Source organism: Myiozetetes cayanensis, unplaced genomic scaffold (genome assembly GCF_022539395.1).
Source record: "Myiozetetes cayanensis isolate MyiCay16 unplaced genomic scaffold, myiCay2020 scf32, whole genome shotgun sequence".
Classification (NCBI taxonomy): domain Eukaryota; kingdom Metazoa; phylum Chordata; class Aves; order Passeriformes; family Tyrannidae; genus Myiozetetes; species Myiozetetes cayanensis.
In genome coordinates, this window is record NW_026087544.1 from 1,089,554 (window position 1) to 1,105,081 (window position 15,528).

A 15,528-nucleotide genomic window follows, 5' to 3' on the forward strand; every position below is an offset into this window, starting at 1 on the left:
AGGGTCACATTCCTCCCCACCCAACTGTGACACCGACCGTGCCACCAGAGCAGTGTGATCCTCAGGGGTGACCTTTGGCCTCTGCCACATCCCCCATGCTGGGCTCACTGTAGGACCCTTCCTTCACCAACCCGAGGAGAGCGGGATCAGAATGACAGCAGAGTGAGGGCAGCAACAAAAACAGGGTTTATTTTTAGATTTAAACCCAAGAACAACTCCTGGGGTTTGTGGGCACATCCCTGGGAACCAGGAATGGAGTGAGGAGCCTGGATGGAGGAGAGGAGCTGCTGCTCTCCCTCCCTCCCACCACCATCCAGTAACACCAACTCCTCCTTTGGCTGCACACAGAGGTTTGGGCAGGGCTAAAACTAAGCATACCCCCACCTTCCTCCTCCTCCAGGAGATATGGTGGGACTGCCACCGTGTCCGTGCCACCCTGAGCCCCAGGCTCAGCAGCACCTGAGCACAGCAGTGCCCTGGCATGGCCCCTCATCACTCCCAGCCTGGCTGGAGGAGGGGGTGTCCCCTCAGGGGCCGGAGGTGGCCGAGTCGTAGCTGTCGATGAAATCCTCCAGCTCCCGGAGGTGGTGGATCCAGCCCTGGCGCAGGTTGGCCCTGAGTGCCAGCCCCAGGGCCGCCTCCATGGAGGGCTCCTTCTGCAGCAGCATCGTGGCCACCACGGCGATGTTCAGGCTGAACTGCTGGTACGACTGCAGGGCCGGCCACGGGGTCAGCACCCCAAAAACCAGCAGCATGCAGCTCCCCTTAGGGGTATTCCTCACCCCCTTCCCATTTTTTGGTCCATAACCCTCCTGGCAGCATCTGAGCCCCTGCAAACCCCTTCTGAGCAGCTTCCCTACAGCCACCACCACCACCAGGAGGGGTTTCTCAGTGCCCCCCAAAATGCCAAGTTCACATCTCGTCACCCAGCATCGCTTCAGAAGGTCCTGGGCTGAGCCCCAACCCACCCAGCAGCAGGTCCCAGCCCCCCCCACCCCTCAGCCAGGGGCCTCCAGGACTCACCAGTTCGATCTCCTCCTTCCTGGCGAGGATGGCGGCGGAGCGGAGATCCATGCGGGATGGGGAGGGTGTTGGGAGCCCGAGGCAGAGCTGCTGTTGTCCGTCCCCAGCCTGGGGGGTGGGAAAGGAAAGGAAAGATCGGACTCTTGGACAGGGAGAGGGTCTGGTCGCCCTCTGAGGGACCTGCTGGGACCCCAGGGTGCCGGTTCCCCCCTTCCCTTGGGTGCCAGAGCTGCCCCCGCTCCCCCTCTGCCCCAGCACTGGCAGCAAGAGCTTCCAGCAGATTTCTGTCCCCCATTAGGCAGTAATTAAGCTGCTCTAGAGTGCTCTCCTTGGCTTTGTTTAAGCTCCAGTCCCTGGTCGTTCACACTCCTCACACTCCCAAGCCTTCAGCTATTTTGTTGGCCTTTCTCCAGCTCTCTCCCATTTATTGGCATCAGGGGCCGATATGGGCTCTGCCTCCAGACAAAGCAGCTCTTTAACCCCAGCCTGGAATCCTGCTGGGGTTCCAGAGGGTCCCCCTCCACTGCTCCTGCTGTGGCAGTGCCCCCAAGCCCTCATGGGGACCCAGGGGGGCACCCAGACCCTGTACCGGGTTTGTCTCACTGGAGCCAGGAGGGTGCTGGGGCCCTGGTGAGGTCCTTGGTGAGGTGCAGGTATCAGGACAAGCCTGGCTGGGCTGTGCATCAGGTTCTGCTGCAGGTCCTGGTGGCACCTGAGAGTCTTCAGGTGGCTGAAGGCTCTCGAGAAGCTGTGGGAGAGAGAGGGGCTGGGGGAGGACGGCGGGGGCTGTGCAGGAGGGGGCAGCCAGTGCTGCCAGCACAGCCCCACCTGCAGCAGAGGCCTCCAGGGGCTCTCACCTGGGGAGGGGGACACGCCACAGAGCTGCCCCGTGCGCTCAGACCCACCCCATCACCGGCAGCTTCTGCCTCGGCTTCTCCAGCTCCGCTTGGCAAACGCTGCTCTCCCCGGGAACGGGGGCTCAGCTCAGCACCCGCCTCTCCAGAGCAGCTGGGTGCCAGCTGCTCCCTCTCAGCGGGATCCAGAGGGGCTGCTGGGCTCTGGGGATGTGACCCATCCCCTGTGCCAGCCTCGGGGACAGCTGGACTGCAGGGCTCTACCTGTGCAAAGAGTTACAGGTGAGCTGCAGAGCCCACAGTGAGGGAAAAAGGGTCTGGAAAGGGGAATGTGGTGGGAATAAAAACTACCCATAAGGGAGGTTGAGTGCTGCTGGGGGGCAGGATCTGGGGAGCCCTGTGCTGACTCTGTGCCGCTCCCTGGGAATCCCATACCTCGAGGTGCTCCCCTGCCCTGGCAGAGTTCTCCTCCAGTGGGATTGGCTCCGTTCCCAAAGCAGAGGGATCCTGGTCCTGGCTGCCCAGAGGTGTCTGCTCAGCTCCTGGCTCAACCTGGGGACAGGCAATGGTGTGAGGCTGGGACACATCTGTCCTGGGAGAGGAGCTGGGGACAGGACCCAGAGGGTGCTAAACCCCAAAGGAAACCACAGGGCAGAGTCTGGAAAAACCCCACGCCCGGCAAGGAGACAGCCAGGTGGAGAGTGAAAGGGCTGGATGAGAGAGAGGAGGGAGACGTTACAGTGGTCCAAGAGCCAGGCAGCCCTGGGGGTGCAACACCCCTGCCTGCCCCGGGAATCTCCTACCGGTGTCCCTGGAGCCGCCTGCTCCGGCCCCGCAGCACAGGGATCGCTGGCCGGGCTCCTTGGAGGGGTCCTGGCTGGCTCAGGGGTCTTGGGGACCTCCCCACTGCCCTCTGGCAGGTCCTGGGGGAAACCACAACACCACACAGGGCTCAGACCAAGCTGGGAGCTGGGATGGGGCAGGGGGGGCAGGTAAAACCCCACAACCTGGGTCTGTTCCGGCCTCTCCACAGGACCTTGTGGGGACGTGCGTGGCTGGGGAGGAGCGGGGGGCTGCAGCTCTGTCCTGGCTGCCGGCTGGCTCTTCTTGGGGAGGGAAGGAGAGGCCCTGGAGGACGATTTGTGCCCTGTGGAGCGGGAAACAACGGCAGTGGCTCCTGGCTCTGCCCAGGGAGAGGCTGGAGAGCACCAAGGAAGCAGGAACAGGGGCAGCACAAACCTCTGGGGGGTCTGGGACCCCTCTCAAATGAGATCAGGGTCAGCTCCCGGTGGCTCCTGCGAAGGCGTCGGCAGCGTCTCCCCCCCGGCCGGTGACAGTCCCAGGGGGGCCACATGCCATGGACCCCTCCTCGCCTCCTGCAGCAGCAAAGGCAGCCCCAGGGCCAGTATTTTAGGAAGGGGGCTCCAGTGCAACCCCCCCAGTGCTGAGCAGAGCCAGGAGTGTCACCCCGTGGCTGTGCCCCCTCGTAGTGCCCATCCCCAGCGCCCCTTTGTGCCACCCCACAGCCACACCGACCCCCTGGACCCCACCCCAGGCACGGCACCCACCCGGGTGGGCCAGCAGGAGGCCAAGGTGGGGGCTGCTCCTCCTCCTGGGGTGGTTCAGGACAGGGGCTGGGCTCCAGCTCCTGCGGGAAAGGGGTGGGTTTAGCCAGGGAATGGGATGGGAATCCTGCAGAGTGGAGGCTGAGCTGGGAAACCCATCCCCACGCCCTGCCCTGGTCACCGGGGCACTGAGTGGCCCCTGCCCCATTTTGCCCCCTCCCCAGCCTCGGTCCTGCAGCTGCTACCACCCCCCCACCCACAACCTCACCGGGAACCAGTCCTGTGTGAAGTCCTCCTCGGGTCCTTGGATGTATCCTCTGCCATTCCAGGGGGGTGGGGGATAGTCATGGGGTGCCCATATCCTGTCCTCCTCCTCCTCCTCATTCCAAGGAATGCCATCAGGGCCAGGGAAGGGTCTGGGACCCCTGGGGTGACGCTGCAACAGGGAATGAGTGCCCATGAGTGATGGTGGCACGCTGGGGACACTCACAAAGCTGTCACACCCCCCCACCCCAGCCCATCTCCCCCTCACCATGTGCCAGCCCTCTCCAAAGCCATCCACAGGTCCTTGGATTTCTTCCCTGTCATCCCAGGGGGGTGGTGGGGGATAGTCATGGGGTGCCCATATCCTGTCCTCCTCCTCCTCATTCCAAGGGATTCCATCAGGGCCAGGGAAGGGTCTGGGGACCCTGGGGCTGGGCTGCAATGGGGAATGGGTGCCCATGAGGATGGTGACATGCTGGGGACACTCACAAAGCTGCCACCCCCTCGGCCCATCTGTCCCTCACCGGGTGCCAGCCCTCTCCAAAGTCATCCACAGGTCCTTGGATTTCTTCCCTGTCATCCCAGCAGAGCGGTGGGGGATAGTCATGGGGTGCCCATATCCTGTCCTCCTCCTCCTCATTCCAAGGGATTCCATCAGGGCCAGGGAAGGGTCTGGGGGCCATGGGGCTGGGCTGCAATGGGGAATGGCTGTAGGTGAGGACAGCAGCTCACTGAGATATTCTGGTTTTCCTGCTGTTCCCCCTCCCCACTGTGACCCTCAGCTCTTTCTGCCCCTCCTGCTCCCAAGGAAGCCCCTGATTTTGTAGGGGAACTTCAACAACACCCACTTGTAGCAGGACACAATTAGGGTGAAACAGCTCAGATTTCACCTAATTGCAAAGTTACCAGCAGTGGAGGGGGAGTTCACGCTGCTGGTGGTGTTGAGGAAAGCTCAGAGCAGCCTGGCTCAAATAACCCAAAATTAAACACCACAAGGATGTGAAACCCAGCATTTCCTGAGAGTAACTGGCACTGGAGGGGCTGTGGGGGACAGATGTTTCCTGAGAGGAGCCAGAGAGCAGCAATGACTTATTTGAGGACAAATAGAGTTGTGCTGAGCTGGCAGGGCTCCCCCAGCAATGCCTCACTGACACTCCGTGGTTTCACCCTATAAAAGCTCAGCCTCCCGTTCTAACAGCGGGATTTGCAGCACAGCCCTCCTAGGAGTGTGTGTGGATTCCTCCCTGGAGCAGGGACACCCCTCAAGATTCCTCCCCGAGGCTGAGCCAAAGAGATTTGTGTTGGTCTGGGTGAGTAACATCAATCTCTACTTAGTAATTATTAACTTTGAAACTATTGATTTAATAAACAGTGCACTGTAGCAATGGTTACAACCATCTATAATGTGATTAAGGCCCCTCAGTCTAATCACCATCAGTGGAAATAAATAATTTATTTTACCTATGTAAATGTATTTGTTTTGCCCTTCTTAACCCTGTGGGAGGAAGCCGTGACGTGAAGCCTCCATTACATCCGTATAATCCTTTAGAAACAAACTTCTGGCCAAGGCTGGGGCTGGACCCACATGTGTCCAGGCTGCTCTGTGCCTGGGGGCTCCCCCCAGGGAGCGTCTCCCCCATGAAGTGTGGCCGAAGGTCCCACTCTGCCCCCGGCACATCTGCCCCCCACACGGCCCCTTACCCGGCACCATCCGCCCCGGCCCCTCCCGCGCCAGTGCTTCCAGGGCGGCTCATCCCAGGCGTCCTCGGGGCCGTGAGGGGGGCACGGCCCTGCTCCATCCCACCTCGGGCCGGGCTGTGGAGAGATGAGAGTGGTGAGACCCCCACTGCACCCTGCCCTGGCCGGACGCTGAGCAGGAGCCCACCCACCTCCTCTGCTGGCCGAGGGCCCAGACTGTTCCCAGTTGTTCCCCAAACCGCAGCGATGTTCCCCGGGCTCCTCAGCACCCCGGGGGATGGAGCAGAGGGTGCCCATCCTCGCCCTGCAAAGCTCCTGCGCTCCCACCCGCCCTGGCAGCGCCGCAGACCCACCTACCTCCCTGGGGAAGCCCCTCCTGCGGCCTGGCGGGGGGGACATCCTGCCCGAAGCACGGCCTGGCCCCCGTCCCAGGGCGGAGAGGGGCCCTCGGGGGTGCGGGATCCGCTGGAAGGGAGAGGCGAGGGTGAGCACGTCCCACAGGACGTCACTGCCGGCTCAGGGACACTGCCCCCAGGTGCCACCCGCGCTGCTCCCGGAGCGCCAGGACACCCCCAGAGCCACATGGCATCGCCACGGCGAGGACCACGGGGCACGGCTGAGCCGGGGCCACACGGACCCGCTGCCTGTGCCAGTGGGGACACGGACCCACAGTGCCTTGGCACCCCCTTGGCTGCCCCAGGCTCTGCTCACTCCCAGCCACGTTTCGTCGCCCTGTGCCAACCCCACGGGTGGCAGCACCCGCGGCATTGCCCCATGTTGTCCTACGGGATCCCGGCCCAGTGTCGGGGACAGCACTTGGACGAGCCCCCAGCCAGCCTGGCATTGCAGCAGGGTGCCAGCCCCACTCCAGGCTCCATCCCTGCTCCCACGGGACAGTCTGGGCTCTCCACAGGGACGAGGGAGGTTCCCCAGGGCAGCCTCCCCGCTGGGCTGTGGGGGTCAGAGATTGGGGGATGCTTCGACCCCGACCCCGCCGGGCATTGAGCTGCAGAGCCACCCTGGCCCCGGGCTGGCAGGAGTGGATGGCAGTGCGGGCACCGACCATTCCTCCTCGGCAGGGACCACCCTTGGGCAGGGCCGGAGGGAAACAGAAAAACTGCTCTTTTGTCCCTAAATTGTGGTTTTACCTGGCACGGCAGTCTCGGGTCCCGCAAAGCAGCACTGAAGTACGGAGTGGAGCGCTCTGCATCCCTGAACCCCAATCCTGCATCCCAACCCTGCACCTATGCACTCCTGACCTGCAGCTCTGCAACCCCAGACCCCAACCCTGCACCCCTACACCCCAACCCTGCACCCCCAGACCCCAACCCTGCACGCCCACACCCCAACCCTGCACCCCCAGACCCCAACCCTGCACCCCTAGACTCCAACCCTGCACCCCTGCACCCCTACACCCCAACCCTGCACCCCCAGCCCCCAACCCTGCACCCCCAGACCCCAACCCTGCACCCCAGACCCCAACACTGCACCCCCTAGACTCCAACCCTGCACCCCCACACCCCAACCCTGCACCCCTGCACCCCCAGACTCCAACCCTGCACCCCTACACCCCAACCCTGCACCCCTCCGGCCCGGTCCTGTATCCCATACCTCGCTCCGCTCGCTGTGGTCGCCGGCTCTCCCCCAGCCTCTCGTTCCACTCCAGTGTGTGGCGGGAACCGATCCTCCTCCCCGATGAGCTCTCCCGGAGCGCTCCTGTCCCTCCCCCTGGGAGTTTTCCCTCCTCTTCCAGTCACGCTCCCGGCACTGATTCTGCTTCCAAGAGCAAACACTCCTTACCGAGGGATCACAGTCCCCGGGCAGCGCCCCTTCCCTGATCCCTGACAGCCCAAGATCCTCCGGGAATCTCGGGTCCATCAGCAAACCGGCCTCAAAGCGGAGTGGGACGAAAGACCCTCGAACGGCACCCCATCAGCCCCTGGGTCTGCCTCGACCCCACCTCTGCGCAGCCACCCCGAAACACGAATCCTGCACCCCCAGGGTACACAAAGGGGGTCCCTGCACCCCCAGGGCATGGAGCATCTGTGCAAGGGGGGGTCCCTGCACACCGTGCAACCCCCTCCTCCAGCCAGCGCCTGCCACCGCCCAGCTCCAGCATCATCTGGATCAACCACACAGTCCCCGGGATGCTCCAACCCTTGTGCCGGGATATTTGGGGGAGCAGGCCCCCCTCCCTCGGGGCTGCAGCAGAGCCTGCAGGGTCGAGGAGGGGAAAGGAGAAGGGTGAGAGGGTCCGGAGCGCCCTGGCAGGACGGGACCCTCCCATCGCACCCACCTTTGCCACGCGGGGGGAGCGGCGCTGGCACGCGGACGGACCGGGGGCTGCTGGAGCTGCCCCTGTGCGTCACTTCCCAACGCGTCCCGATCCCTTTCCAACGTGTCCGTCCCTCCCAACGCGTCCCGATCTCTTTCCAACGTGTCCGTCCCTCCCAACGCGTCCCGATCACCTCCTGCCGCTGCAGCCGGGTTTGGGCCCCACTTGCAGCATCACCACTCGCCAGCAGCCCCGGGGACGGGGCTCAGGGGGTCTCCCAAACCCTGTGCCCACCCAGCTCAGGCACCTCTGCCAGGCGCCTCCAGCCTCCCGTCCCCCTTATCTCCCCGCATCCCCCCTGGCAGTGACGCTCCCGGGGCTCGTTAGCACCGGGCAGAGGTGTCGGTGCGAGGTGCAGACATCCCGCCCGGCCCCCGGGGCATTTCTCACCTCTGCCTGCCCGAGAACACCCGCGGCACAAGCGGGAGGGCTGGCTGGGAACGCGCTGATAACGAACTGGTCTGAACTGGTCCGCACAGCAATGCAAATTCCTGCATCCACCCCGGGATGGAGACGGTGCCGCGACCTCGCCGGGACGGGGGAGGAGATAAGGGGGGAGAAGGGAGGCTCCGGGGGAGCTCTCTGATCCCAAATGCCAGCAGAGCAGGGGATGAAAGAGAAAACCCCAAGTGTGAGGTGCAGTAAAACCCTTCCAAGACTCCAAATGAGTGGGGTCGGGGCAGCCCCCGGCCCAGCGGAGCTGGCTGCTTCCCAGGGCTGATCCCACCGGGCAGATAACACGCAGCTCTCCAGCTGGCCCGCTAATTAGAGCCCCTAATAGCCATAAATCAATTAGCTCGCTGGGATTTGGGAAGGGGATGCAGCAGCAGGGACAAACGTGGCTGCAGCCCGGACGGACAGCGTGGCAGGACTGCTGCAAACAGTCTGACAAAATAATCGGGGTTGGATCCTATGGAAGAAGCAGCTGCAATTAAAAGGTGGAAAACCTTTTAATTGGTGGGCGAAGCACCACGTGTAGGACTGTTGGGAGTGTTGTGTTTGGAGTGTGCAACTACAGAAACCCCACCAAGAAGTCACTGGACCATTTATGCTGCTTGGAAACCCTTTACCCTTCCCCTCCCGGTCTGAGCATCAGCGATTCCAACCAGCAGAGCTCCGTGGAACTGAGCAGGGACTGTTTCAGAATAAACATCCACAACCTCATGGAACCAGTCACTGCAAAGGTTAAATTTAAGAATGGGCTTGATTAACAGAAAAGAGGTATAAAAACTGACACGCAGAACACCCCAAAAACCGTGCGGCTCCCGGGAGTCCCACCCCCTTCCTCCCTGTGCTGCTCAGCTCGGCGGGGTGCCGAGCCCAACCCGGACCCGAGGGGTGCCGGGAAGCCCCGCGCTGATCCTGATCCTGATCCCGATCCTGATCCCGATCCTGATCCCGATCCCGATCCCGCCCCACGTGGCGCTAAGCGCCGGCAGTGACGTCATGCGGCGGGCGTGACGTCACGCCGCGCCGGTGACGCCATCGCCCGGCGCGCGCGGGGGCAGCAATGGCGGCGGCGGCGGGAGCGGGGCCGGGAACGCCGGGACCGGGACCGGGAGCGGGGTCGGGATCGGGGCCGGTGGCGGCCCCACCGAGGGGGCTCCGCGCGTGGCTCCGCAGCGCGTTCCGCTTCGCCACCGACCGGAACGACTTCCGCAGGTGCGGGGGCACCGGGAGCGGGGACGGGATCGGGAACGGGATGGGAGCGGGGACGGGATCAAATCCGGGAGCGGGACCGGAGCTTGGATCGCGTCCGGGACTGAGACCAGGATCGGGAGCCCCCCTCCCGGTTCCTGCCCGTCCTGTCCCAGCAGTGGCGTGTCCGGCAGGAGCAGGGCAGGGATTGTCCCCCTGTGCTGGCGCTGCTGGGACCTCAAATCCTGTGTGCAGTTCTGGTCACTCGGTTCAGGAGGGACACTGGGGGGCTGGAGCGTGTGCAGGGAAGGGAACAGAGCTGGGGAAGGGGTCTGGAGCACCAGGAGAGCTGAGGGAGCTGGGAGGGCTCAGCCTGGAGAAAAGGAGGCTCAGGGGGGACCTTCTGGCTCTGCAATCCCTGACAGGAGGGGGGAGCTGGGGGAGTTCGGGCTCTGCTCCCAGGGAACAGGGACAGGAGGAGAGGGAACGGCCTCAGGCTGTGCCAGGGGAGGCTCAGGCTGGACATCAGGAGGAATTTCTCCATGGAAAACGTGAAGTTCTGAGGCCTGAACAACAGGCCCTGAGCCAAAGCTGACCCCTCGATGAACCTTCCAACAAACTTTGTTTCATCAGCTCGTTAACGAACTGATCATTAGTGAAGGAACATATTTATCTTTCCGCATTTGGAGGCCCGTCAAGGCCATGGAATCAGATGCCTGGCCGTGTTTGGCAGGAGATGAATGGTCAAGGTTGACTCCCTTGGTTTTCCCCCTTGAGCCCTGGTCAGGGAGAAGGAAACCAGATGTTTCTGCACTAGGAGTTATGTAAACATAAACCAGTATAAAAGCTGGAGTCCAGGGAAGGCCTGGATGTGGGACTCAGTGCCCTGGGCTGGGTGACAAGGTGGGGATCGGACACAGGCTCGGCTCGATGGTCCTGGAGGGATTTTCCAGCTGAAATGTCTCTGGGATTGCAGGAACCTGCTGGTGAACCTGGGGCTGTTCGCTGCCGGGGTCTGGGTCGCCCGGAACCTGACGGACATCGACCTGATGGCCCCGCAGCCCGTCCCGTAGAGCCGGTGAGCCCGGGGTGAGGGGCAGGGAGGGGACCAGGAGGGATCTGGGAAGGTGGGAACAGCTGTGCTTGGAACCATGGAATGCCCCGAGTTGGAAGGAACCCACAGGGATCCTCCAGTCCAGCCCCTGGCCCTGCACAGACACCCCAATGACCCCTGACTTGACCTCATGAAGGGCTGTAAAGCTGTTACTGAGCTGCCACGTGCCAGAAACCACCTCCATTAACACCGCTGAATCCCTGTCCCAGGAATTCCTGGAGCTGCAGGGAGCAGAGCTCGCCCTCCCACTGGGACCGGAGCCGTGCTGGGCCGCGCCGGGTTCGCTGCATTCCTGGAAGGACGAGGCTCTCCTCCCCTGCAGAGCTGCTGCTCAGAGCCCCTCCTGTCCTGCTCCAGGCAGTGACAAGGGGGAAAGATTTAAGGCTGAGAGGAAGAATTTATTTCCAATTCATTCCTCAAGGCACAACAAGAATGGTTTTCTCAAGGATGTTTGTGGAATTTCCTCCTCTCCCCCCACCCAGATGTTTATTAAAGTCTATGGAATAACAACACAGCCCGCTGGAATTTCTTCTTCTTTTTTTTTTTTTTTTTTTTCCCTTTTAATAAGAAACTTCAGCTTACAAAAACAAGGTGTAAAAAGAGTAAAGATTTACAAAAAAAAAATCATAAAAACATGATTTATATTTCACACCCGAGAGACAAAAAGGGCCGAACCCAGCCCTGGGCTGCACCCAGGACCCATCTGCTGCTTCTGCAAAGGAAAATCTGAGCCGGGACGAGCCCCAGGGGAGCTCCAGCCACCAGGATTCCTGGGAAAAGTCCATGTGGGAGAAGGCTGGGGGATGCAGAGGAGCCATGGCTGCGTGTGGGAGGAGAAGCCGTTTGGTGTTGCATAGCATGGGGTGCCCTGGGCTGAGGCTGGAACAGCTGCCGGGACGGTGGAAGCACCACGGGGGAGCTGAGGCTGTGATTTACTCACAGGGTGCTCCTGGAAGGTGCTGTGGAGGAGCAGGAGGAGCTCCCAGCCCTGAGAGCCGTGGCAGTGGGGTGCAGCATGGCTTCACATTCTTTGGACAATTTCACGGGGTTTTAGTTCAGGACATTCTCCTGGAGCAGCTGTTCCCACGTCTGGAGGACAGAACTGCCCCTCACCTGCTCCCCCACCTCAAAAAAAAAACAAACCCTCACTCCACTCCCCATAAAAATCCTTAAAAATGCTGTTTTCAAAGCTGGTGTTTGGACATCCTGTAAAGAAATGAAATTTCTTTTGAAGTTGGGATAATCCAAGTTATGCAGAAACAGTTTCTGCAGGAAAAGGGGATTAATTAGAACATTTCAGTCCCTTTATAGTTAATCTTAGTTTTGATTTACTCACACTAATCCCCCCCAGCCTGGGGTCAGGCAGGGGCCAGGCCGTGCCCGTGGAGGCTGCCAGGGGTGACTTGGGGATGTTGGGAACAAACCTGACTGGAAGAAAAGCTGATGAGGATCAGGAGGCAGCTGGACAGACTGCCAGGAACAGTCAGGAATCATGGAATATCCTGAGCTGGAAGGGACCCACAAGGACCAACCCCTGGCCCTGCAGAGACACCCCAACATCCCACCCTGTCCCTCAGAGCATTGTCCAAACCCTCCTGGAGCTCTGGCAGCCTTGGGGCTGTGCCCACTGCCCTGGGGAGCCTGTTCAGTGCCAACCACCCTCTGGGGGAAGAACCTTTTCCTGAGATCCACCCTGAGCCCCCTGGCACAGCTCCAGCCATTCCCTGGGTCCTGTCCCTGCTCACACAGAGCAGAGCTCAGAGCTGGCCTTGTGAGGAACCTGCAGCCCCCTGAGCTCTCCCCTCAGTCTCGAGGCTGAACAGGCCCAGTGCCCTCAGCCACCCCTCACGAGGCTTCCTCTCCAGAGCCTTCACCATCCTTGTAGCCCTTCATTAATTAATTGATTAACTGGATTCTCCCTCACTTGCTGCTGCCTGGCAGTGTCCTTGAGGAGGACACTCCCAGCCTGGCACAAGTCAGCTCAGCTCATTAGTGATGTCAGGAATGAAGCTGGAGCAGAAACTCGAGGCTGTTCTGACTTAAATCCACTGATAAATCCAGGGAATCCACCCAAGCTCCAGCTTGGCTCCTCACCCAAACAAGCACTTCCCTCCTGTTCTCACAGGTGCTGCCAGGGGATTCCATACTGAGGGAAAACTCCTGTCCTGTCCAGCCTCTGCCAACAGCTCCCTGCCAGGAACCTCAACTGAGAGCAGGACTAAATGTCTGGAGGTGCTGAAGATCAGCCTGAACTCTGCCCTGACTCAGGGCAGCTTCCAGAAGTGGAAGCATCCTGCCCATCCTGCAGCACTGCTGCCAGGACAATGGCAACTGGGATTTTTTTTTTTTTTCCATTTCTAAACCAGGAATTAGCATGAGGTTTGGAACAGAAGGTGCTTCCCACCAAAATCCCCTGGAGTTTTTACTCCTTGCTCTGACAGATTCCGGCTGGACTGGGCCTGGCTGGCATTAAGAAAAAAAATCTAAAAAATAAAACAATTTAATCCTGGCTCCCAGTCCCCAGGTCAGCAGGAGTGGCACAGCAAAGGCTGACATCCAGCACTGCAGGTCTGTTATCCCACTTGCTGCCTCACATGGACAGCTTCAAAGCCAGACCAGAGACTGGTTCAGGGGTAAAAAACTGGAAGTTATTTTCAGTGCTTTGCAGAGAAACTGTTTTTTTTTTTTTGTGGAATGCATAGTTTAGCTTGGGAATACGGGCAGGAAAAGGGACAATAAAGGCAAATTTATGTGACCAACTTGCTAAGTGGAACAAAGTTACCTGCAATAAAGTGGTTTCCAACTGCTACAGCAGATGCTGGGTCACACCTGGCCATGGGCACATGAAGATTCTTCACTCTCAGAAACACAGAATTAAGGAAATCCCATTTACTCACAGGTTGGATGGGATAAGGATATCCTGGGAACAGTTCCCTCCCAAGCCTGACTTCCTGCTCCTCAGCAACAACCTGGGAGGTGCCACAGACCTCTCACTTGCTCTAAGCATCTCCCAGGGCTCCTGCTGCCAGAGTGGATCCCCAGGACAGGAATCTCAGCACATGGAACACCAGACTTGCTCCCAGCTGTACCAAAACAAAGGGGTTTATGTTGCAGACATGGGGTTTGCACTCACAGCTGTCACTGCTGAACTCCTGACAGGACTCAGGTCACCTCATCTACCTGTAAAACTGGTATTCATTCCAATAATCAATTCTAACAGAGCCTAAAACTGCAATTCACTCTAAATCTGCATCAGGGCAGGGGCAGAATTGGAAGCCACACGGTTAAGCAGGGACAGATCTGCTCTGGAGGCTCCCCTGGTCAGACACACCTCAGTGGCTTCCCTGGAATTCCTTACTGATGGAGGGGGTGACTTCCATGAGACTTCCTGGCGAACAGGACACTCTAAAACAGTGCCCACACGGAGAGAGCCTTGGGCTCTGCCTGTCTCAGGCCTGCAGGAGCCAACCATAAACCAACCAGCATCAAAAGTGCCATACGCTGTCGCTTCCAAATAAAAGCTAAATATTCCAGAACCCCCACAGTGCTGGGAAAGGCAGGTTTATCTGAGTTTATTTAATTCCTTCCCTATCAGGGCAGTTGTTTTCCTGGCTGCAGGATCCCCCCAGCCCAGCTGATGTCCCTTGGAGACTCAGGACTATAGAGAATGTCACCTCAAACCCTACAAAATCTGGCTATGGGAGCACTCCCAGCTCCCTGTGACACACCTCCCCCCTACAGCTGCAATTCCACCTGAATTCCAACACGAATGCCAAACACTCAGTCAAAAGATGAGCACTGATGGCACAGAGCCTGGGCTCGCTGCAGGAACAACTGCTGCTGCAGTGGGTTTGCCTTTCTGCGGGATTTTTATCCAAAAAAAAGGGCCAGCATGGCTTTGGGATGCAGGGAGAGGGAACCAAGGGGCCAGCTGGGAGCAGAGCAAACCACATATAATCCTCTTAAAGGGCAGGCAGGCCTGGAGGGACACATGTGTGGGGAAAACACCAGGCTTCCCTCCCACCTCAGATGAAAAAGGCGATTCTAAGCACTATCCTGCCTTTAATTTGAGTTTTCTCTGCCTCACGGAGCATAATTTGCTCCAGAACGAATCCATCACGTATCTGACAATCACAAGCACCTCTGATTCCTTCAGGAATGTCACCTTCTCCCTGGCTGAGCCCAACTCAGCTTCCCCTGCAGTCACATTTGCTGTTATTGGATCTCAATTTGGCCTACTTTGCATTTTTTTTTGCATCACTATTGATTTCATTTACTGGTAGCACCAAAAATCCCCCACCCAGTAAATACAAAGACATTCATAAATCCCTCCAGCCCTTGCTACATTTAGAGAACCAAAACCAAACCCTTTTCATCGGGACTGTTGCAAACTGCCTCCAAAAAAATAAAGAGAATGTGATCTCAGAACGACACTGAATTGTCCAAAAGACATTCTTTTAGGCTCAAAAAGCAGCACCTTGGTCAGGACACACAGGAAATGGGAGGCTTGAAGGGCAGAGGAGACCTCGTGTGATGCTGTGCTCTGGCACAACCCAAATTTCTTCTTGCTGGGCTCAATTTGCCCAAGGACAGGGTGGGTAAAAGTCCCAGGAGGGGCAGTGGGAAGAGGAGTGGGATTTGGGAGACTCCCCTTTTCACCCCCTCCCACAACAACGGGTGTGTCTGAGGGGCAAACACCGACAAGGATAAAAGGAGAAGAGGGAAGAGGAGAAACACACTTGGACAACTTCCCTACCCCTGAACATGGAACCATTTTTTTTGAAGAACCTTGTATTTCAGATTATTTCACCTTTTAACCATTAAAAAAATAGCCAAGGTTGAAAGACATCAAAGTGTTGGGGGGGTTTTCTTCTGCAGTTCCACATTCAGATTAAAACATGAAACGCGAACAGCCAAACCCCAAATTACAAAAACACACCTGAGGTGCAACTGTAGGCTGAGAAGTGACTACAAATAGTCCACTAAGGCTCTGTGCTTCTCACAGGATTCCAAAATCAGGATGATTTCAGATACAGA

At 59.1% G+C, this 15,528-nt stretch overlaps 2 protein-coding genes across 6 annotated transcripts; one reads left to right on the forward strand and one right to left on the reverse strand.

Moving 5' to 3' along the window:
- Positions 1 to 163: 163 nt before the first annotated feature.
- Positions 164 to 7,848, reverse strand: LOC126646011 (basic salivary proline-rich protein 1-like). Of its 5 annotated transcripts, none has more exons than XM_050326992.1 (16): positions 7,701 to 7,848; positions 7,016 to 7,177; positions 5,762 to 5,869; positions 5,408 to 5,521; positions 4,334 to 4,398; positions 3,975 to 4,074; positions 3,711 to 3,878; positions 3,446 to 3,525; positions 3,117 to 3,253; positions 2,885 to 3,024; positions 2,681 to 2,800; positions 2,313 to 2,429; positions 1,881 to 2,141; positions 1,613 to 1,771; positions 1,024 to 1,131; positions 164 to 710 (listed from the first exon to the last, which is right to left on the reverse strand). In XM_050326992.1, the coding sequence occupies exons 3-16, from the start codon at positions 5,801 to 5,803 to the stop codon at positions 528 to 530; spliced, it is 1,794 nt and encodes a 597-aa protein (XP_050182949.1). In that variant the 5' UTR covers positions 5,804 to 5,869; positions 7,016 to 7,177; positions 7,701 to 7,848; the 3' UTR covers positions 164 to 527. The 5 variants fall into 5 exon arrangements, with proteins under 5 accessions (XP_050182949.1, XP_050182947.1, XP_050182946.1 ...); XM_050326990.1 differs by having other exon boundaries at positions 1,929 to 2,141; positions 3,975 to 4,142; positions 4,231 to 4,398; XM_050326989.1 differs by having other exon boundaries at positions 3,975 to 4,142; positions 4,231 to 4,398.
- Positions 7,849 to 9,249: 1,401 nt separating this feature from the next.
- On the forward strand, positions 9,250 to 11,003 carry TOMM6 (translocase of outer mitochondrial membrane 6). Its single transcript, XM_050326995.1, has 3 exons — positions 9,250 to 9,401; positions 10,354 to 10,455; positions 10,701 to 11,003. Exons 1-2 carry the CDS (start codon positions 9,250 to 9,252, stop codon positions 10,448 to 10,450), a joined length of 249 nt encoding a protein of 82 aa, XP_050182952.1. The 3' UTR covers positions 10,451 to 10,455; positions 10,701 to 11,003.
- Positions 11,004 to 15,528: the final 4,525 nt, after the last annotated feature.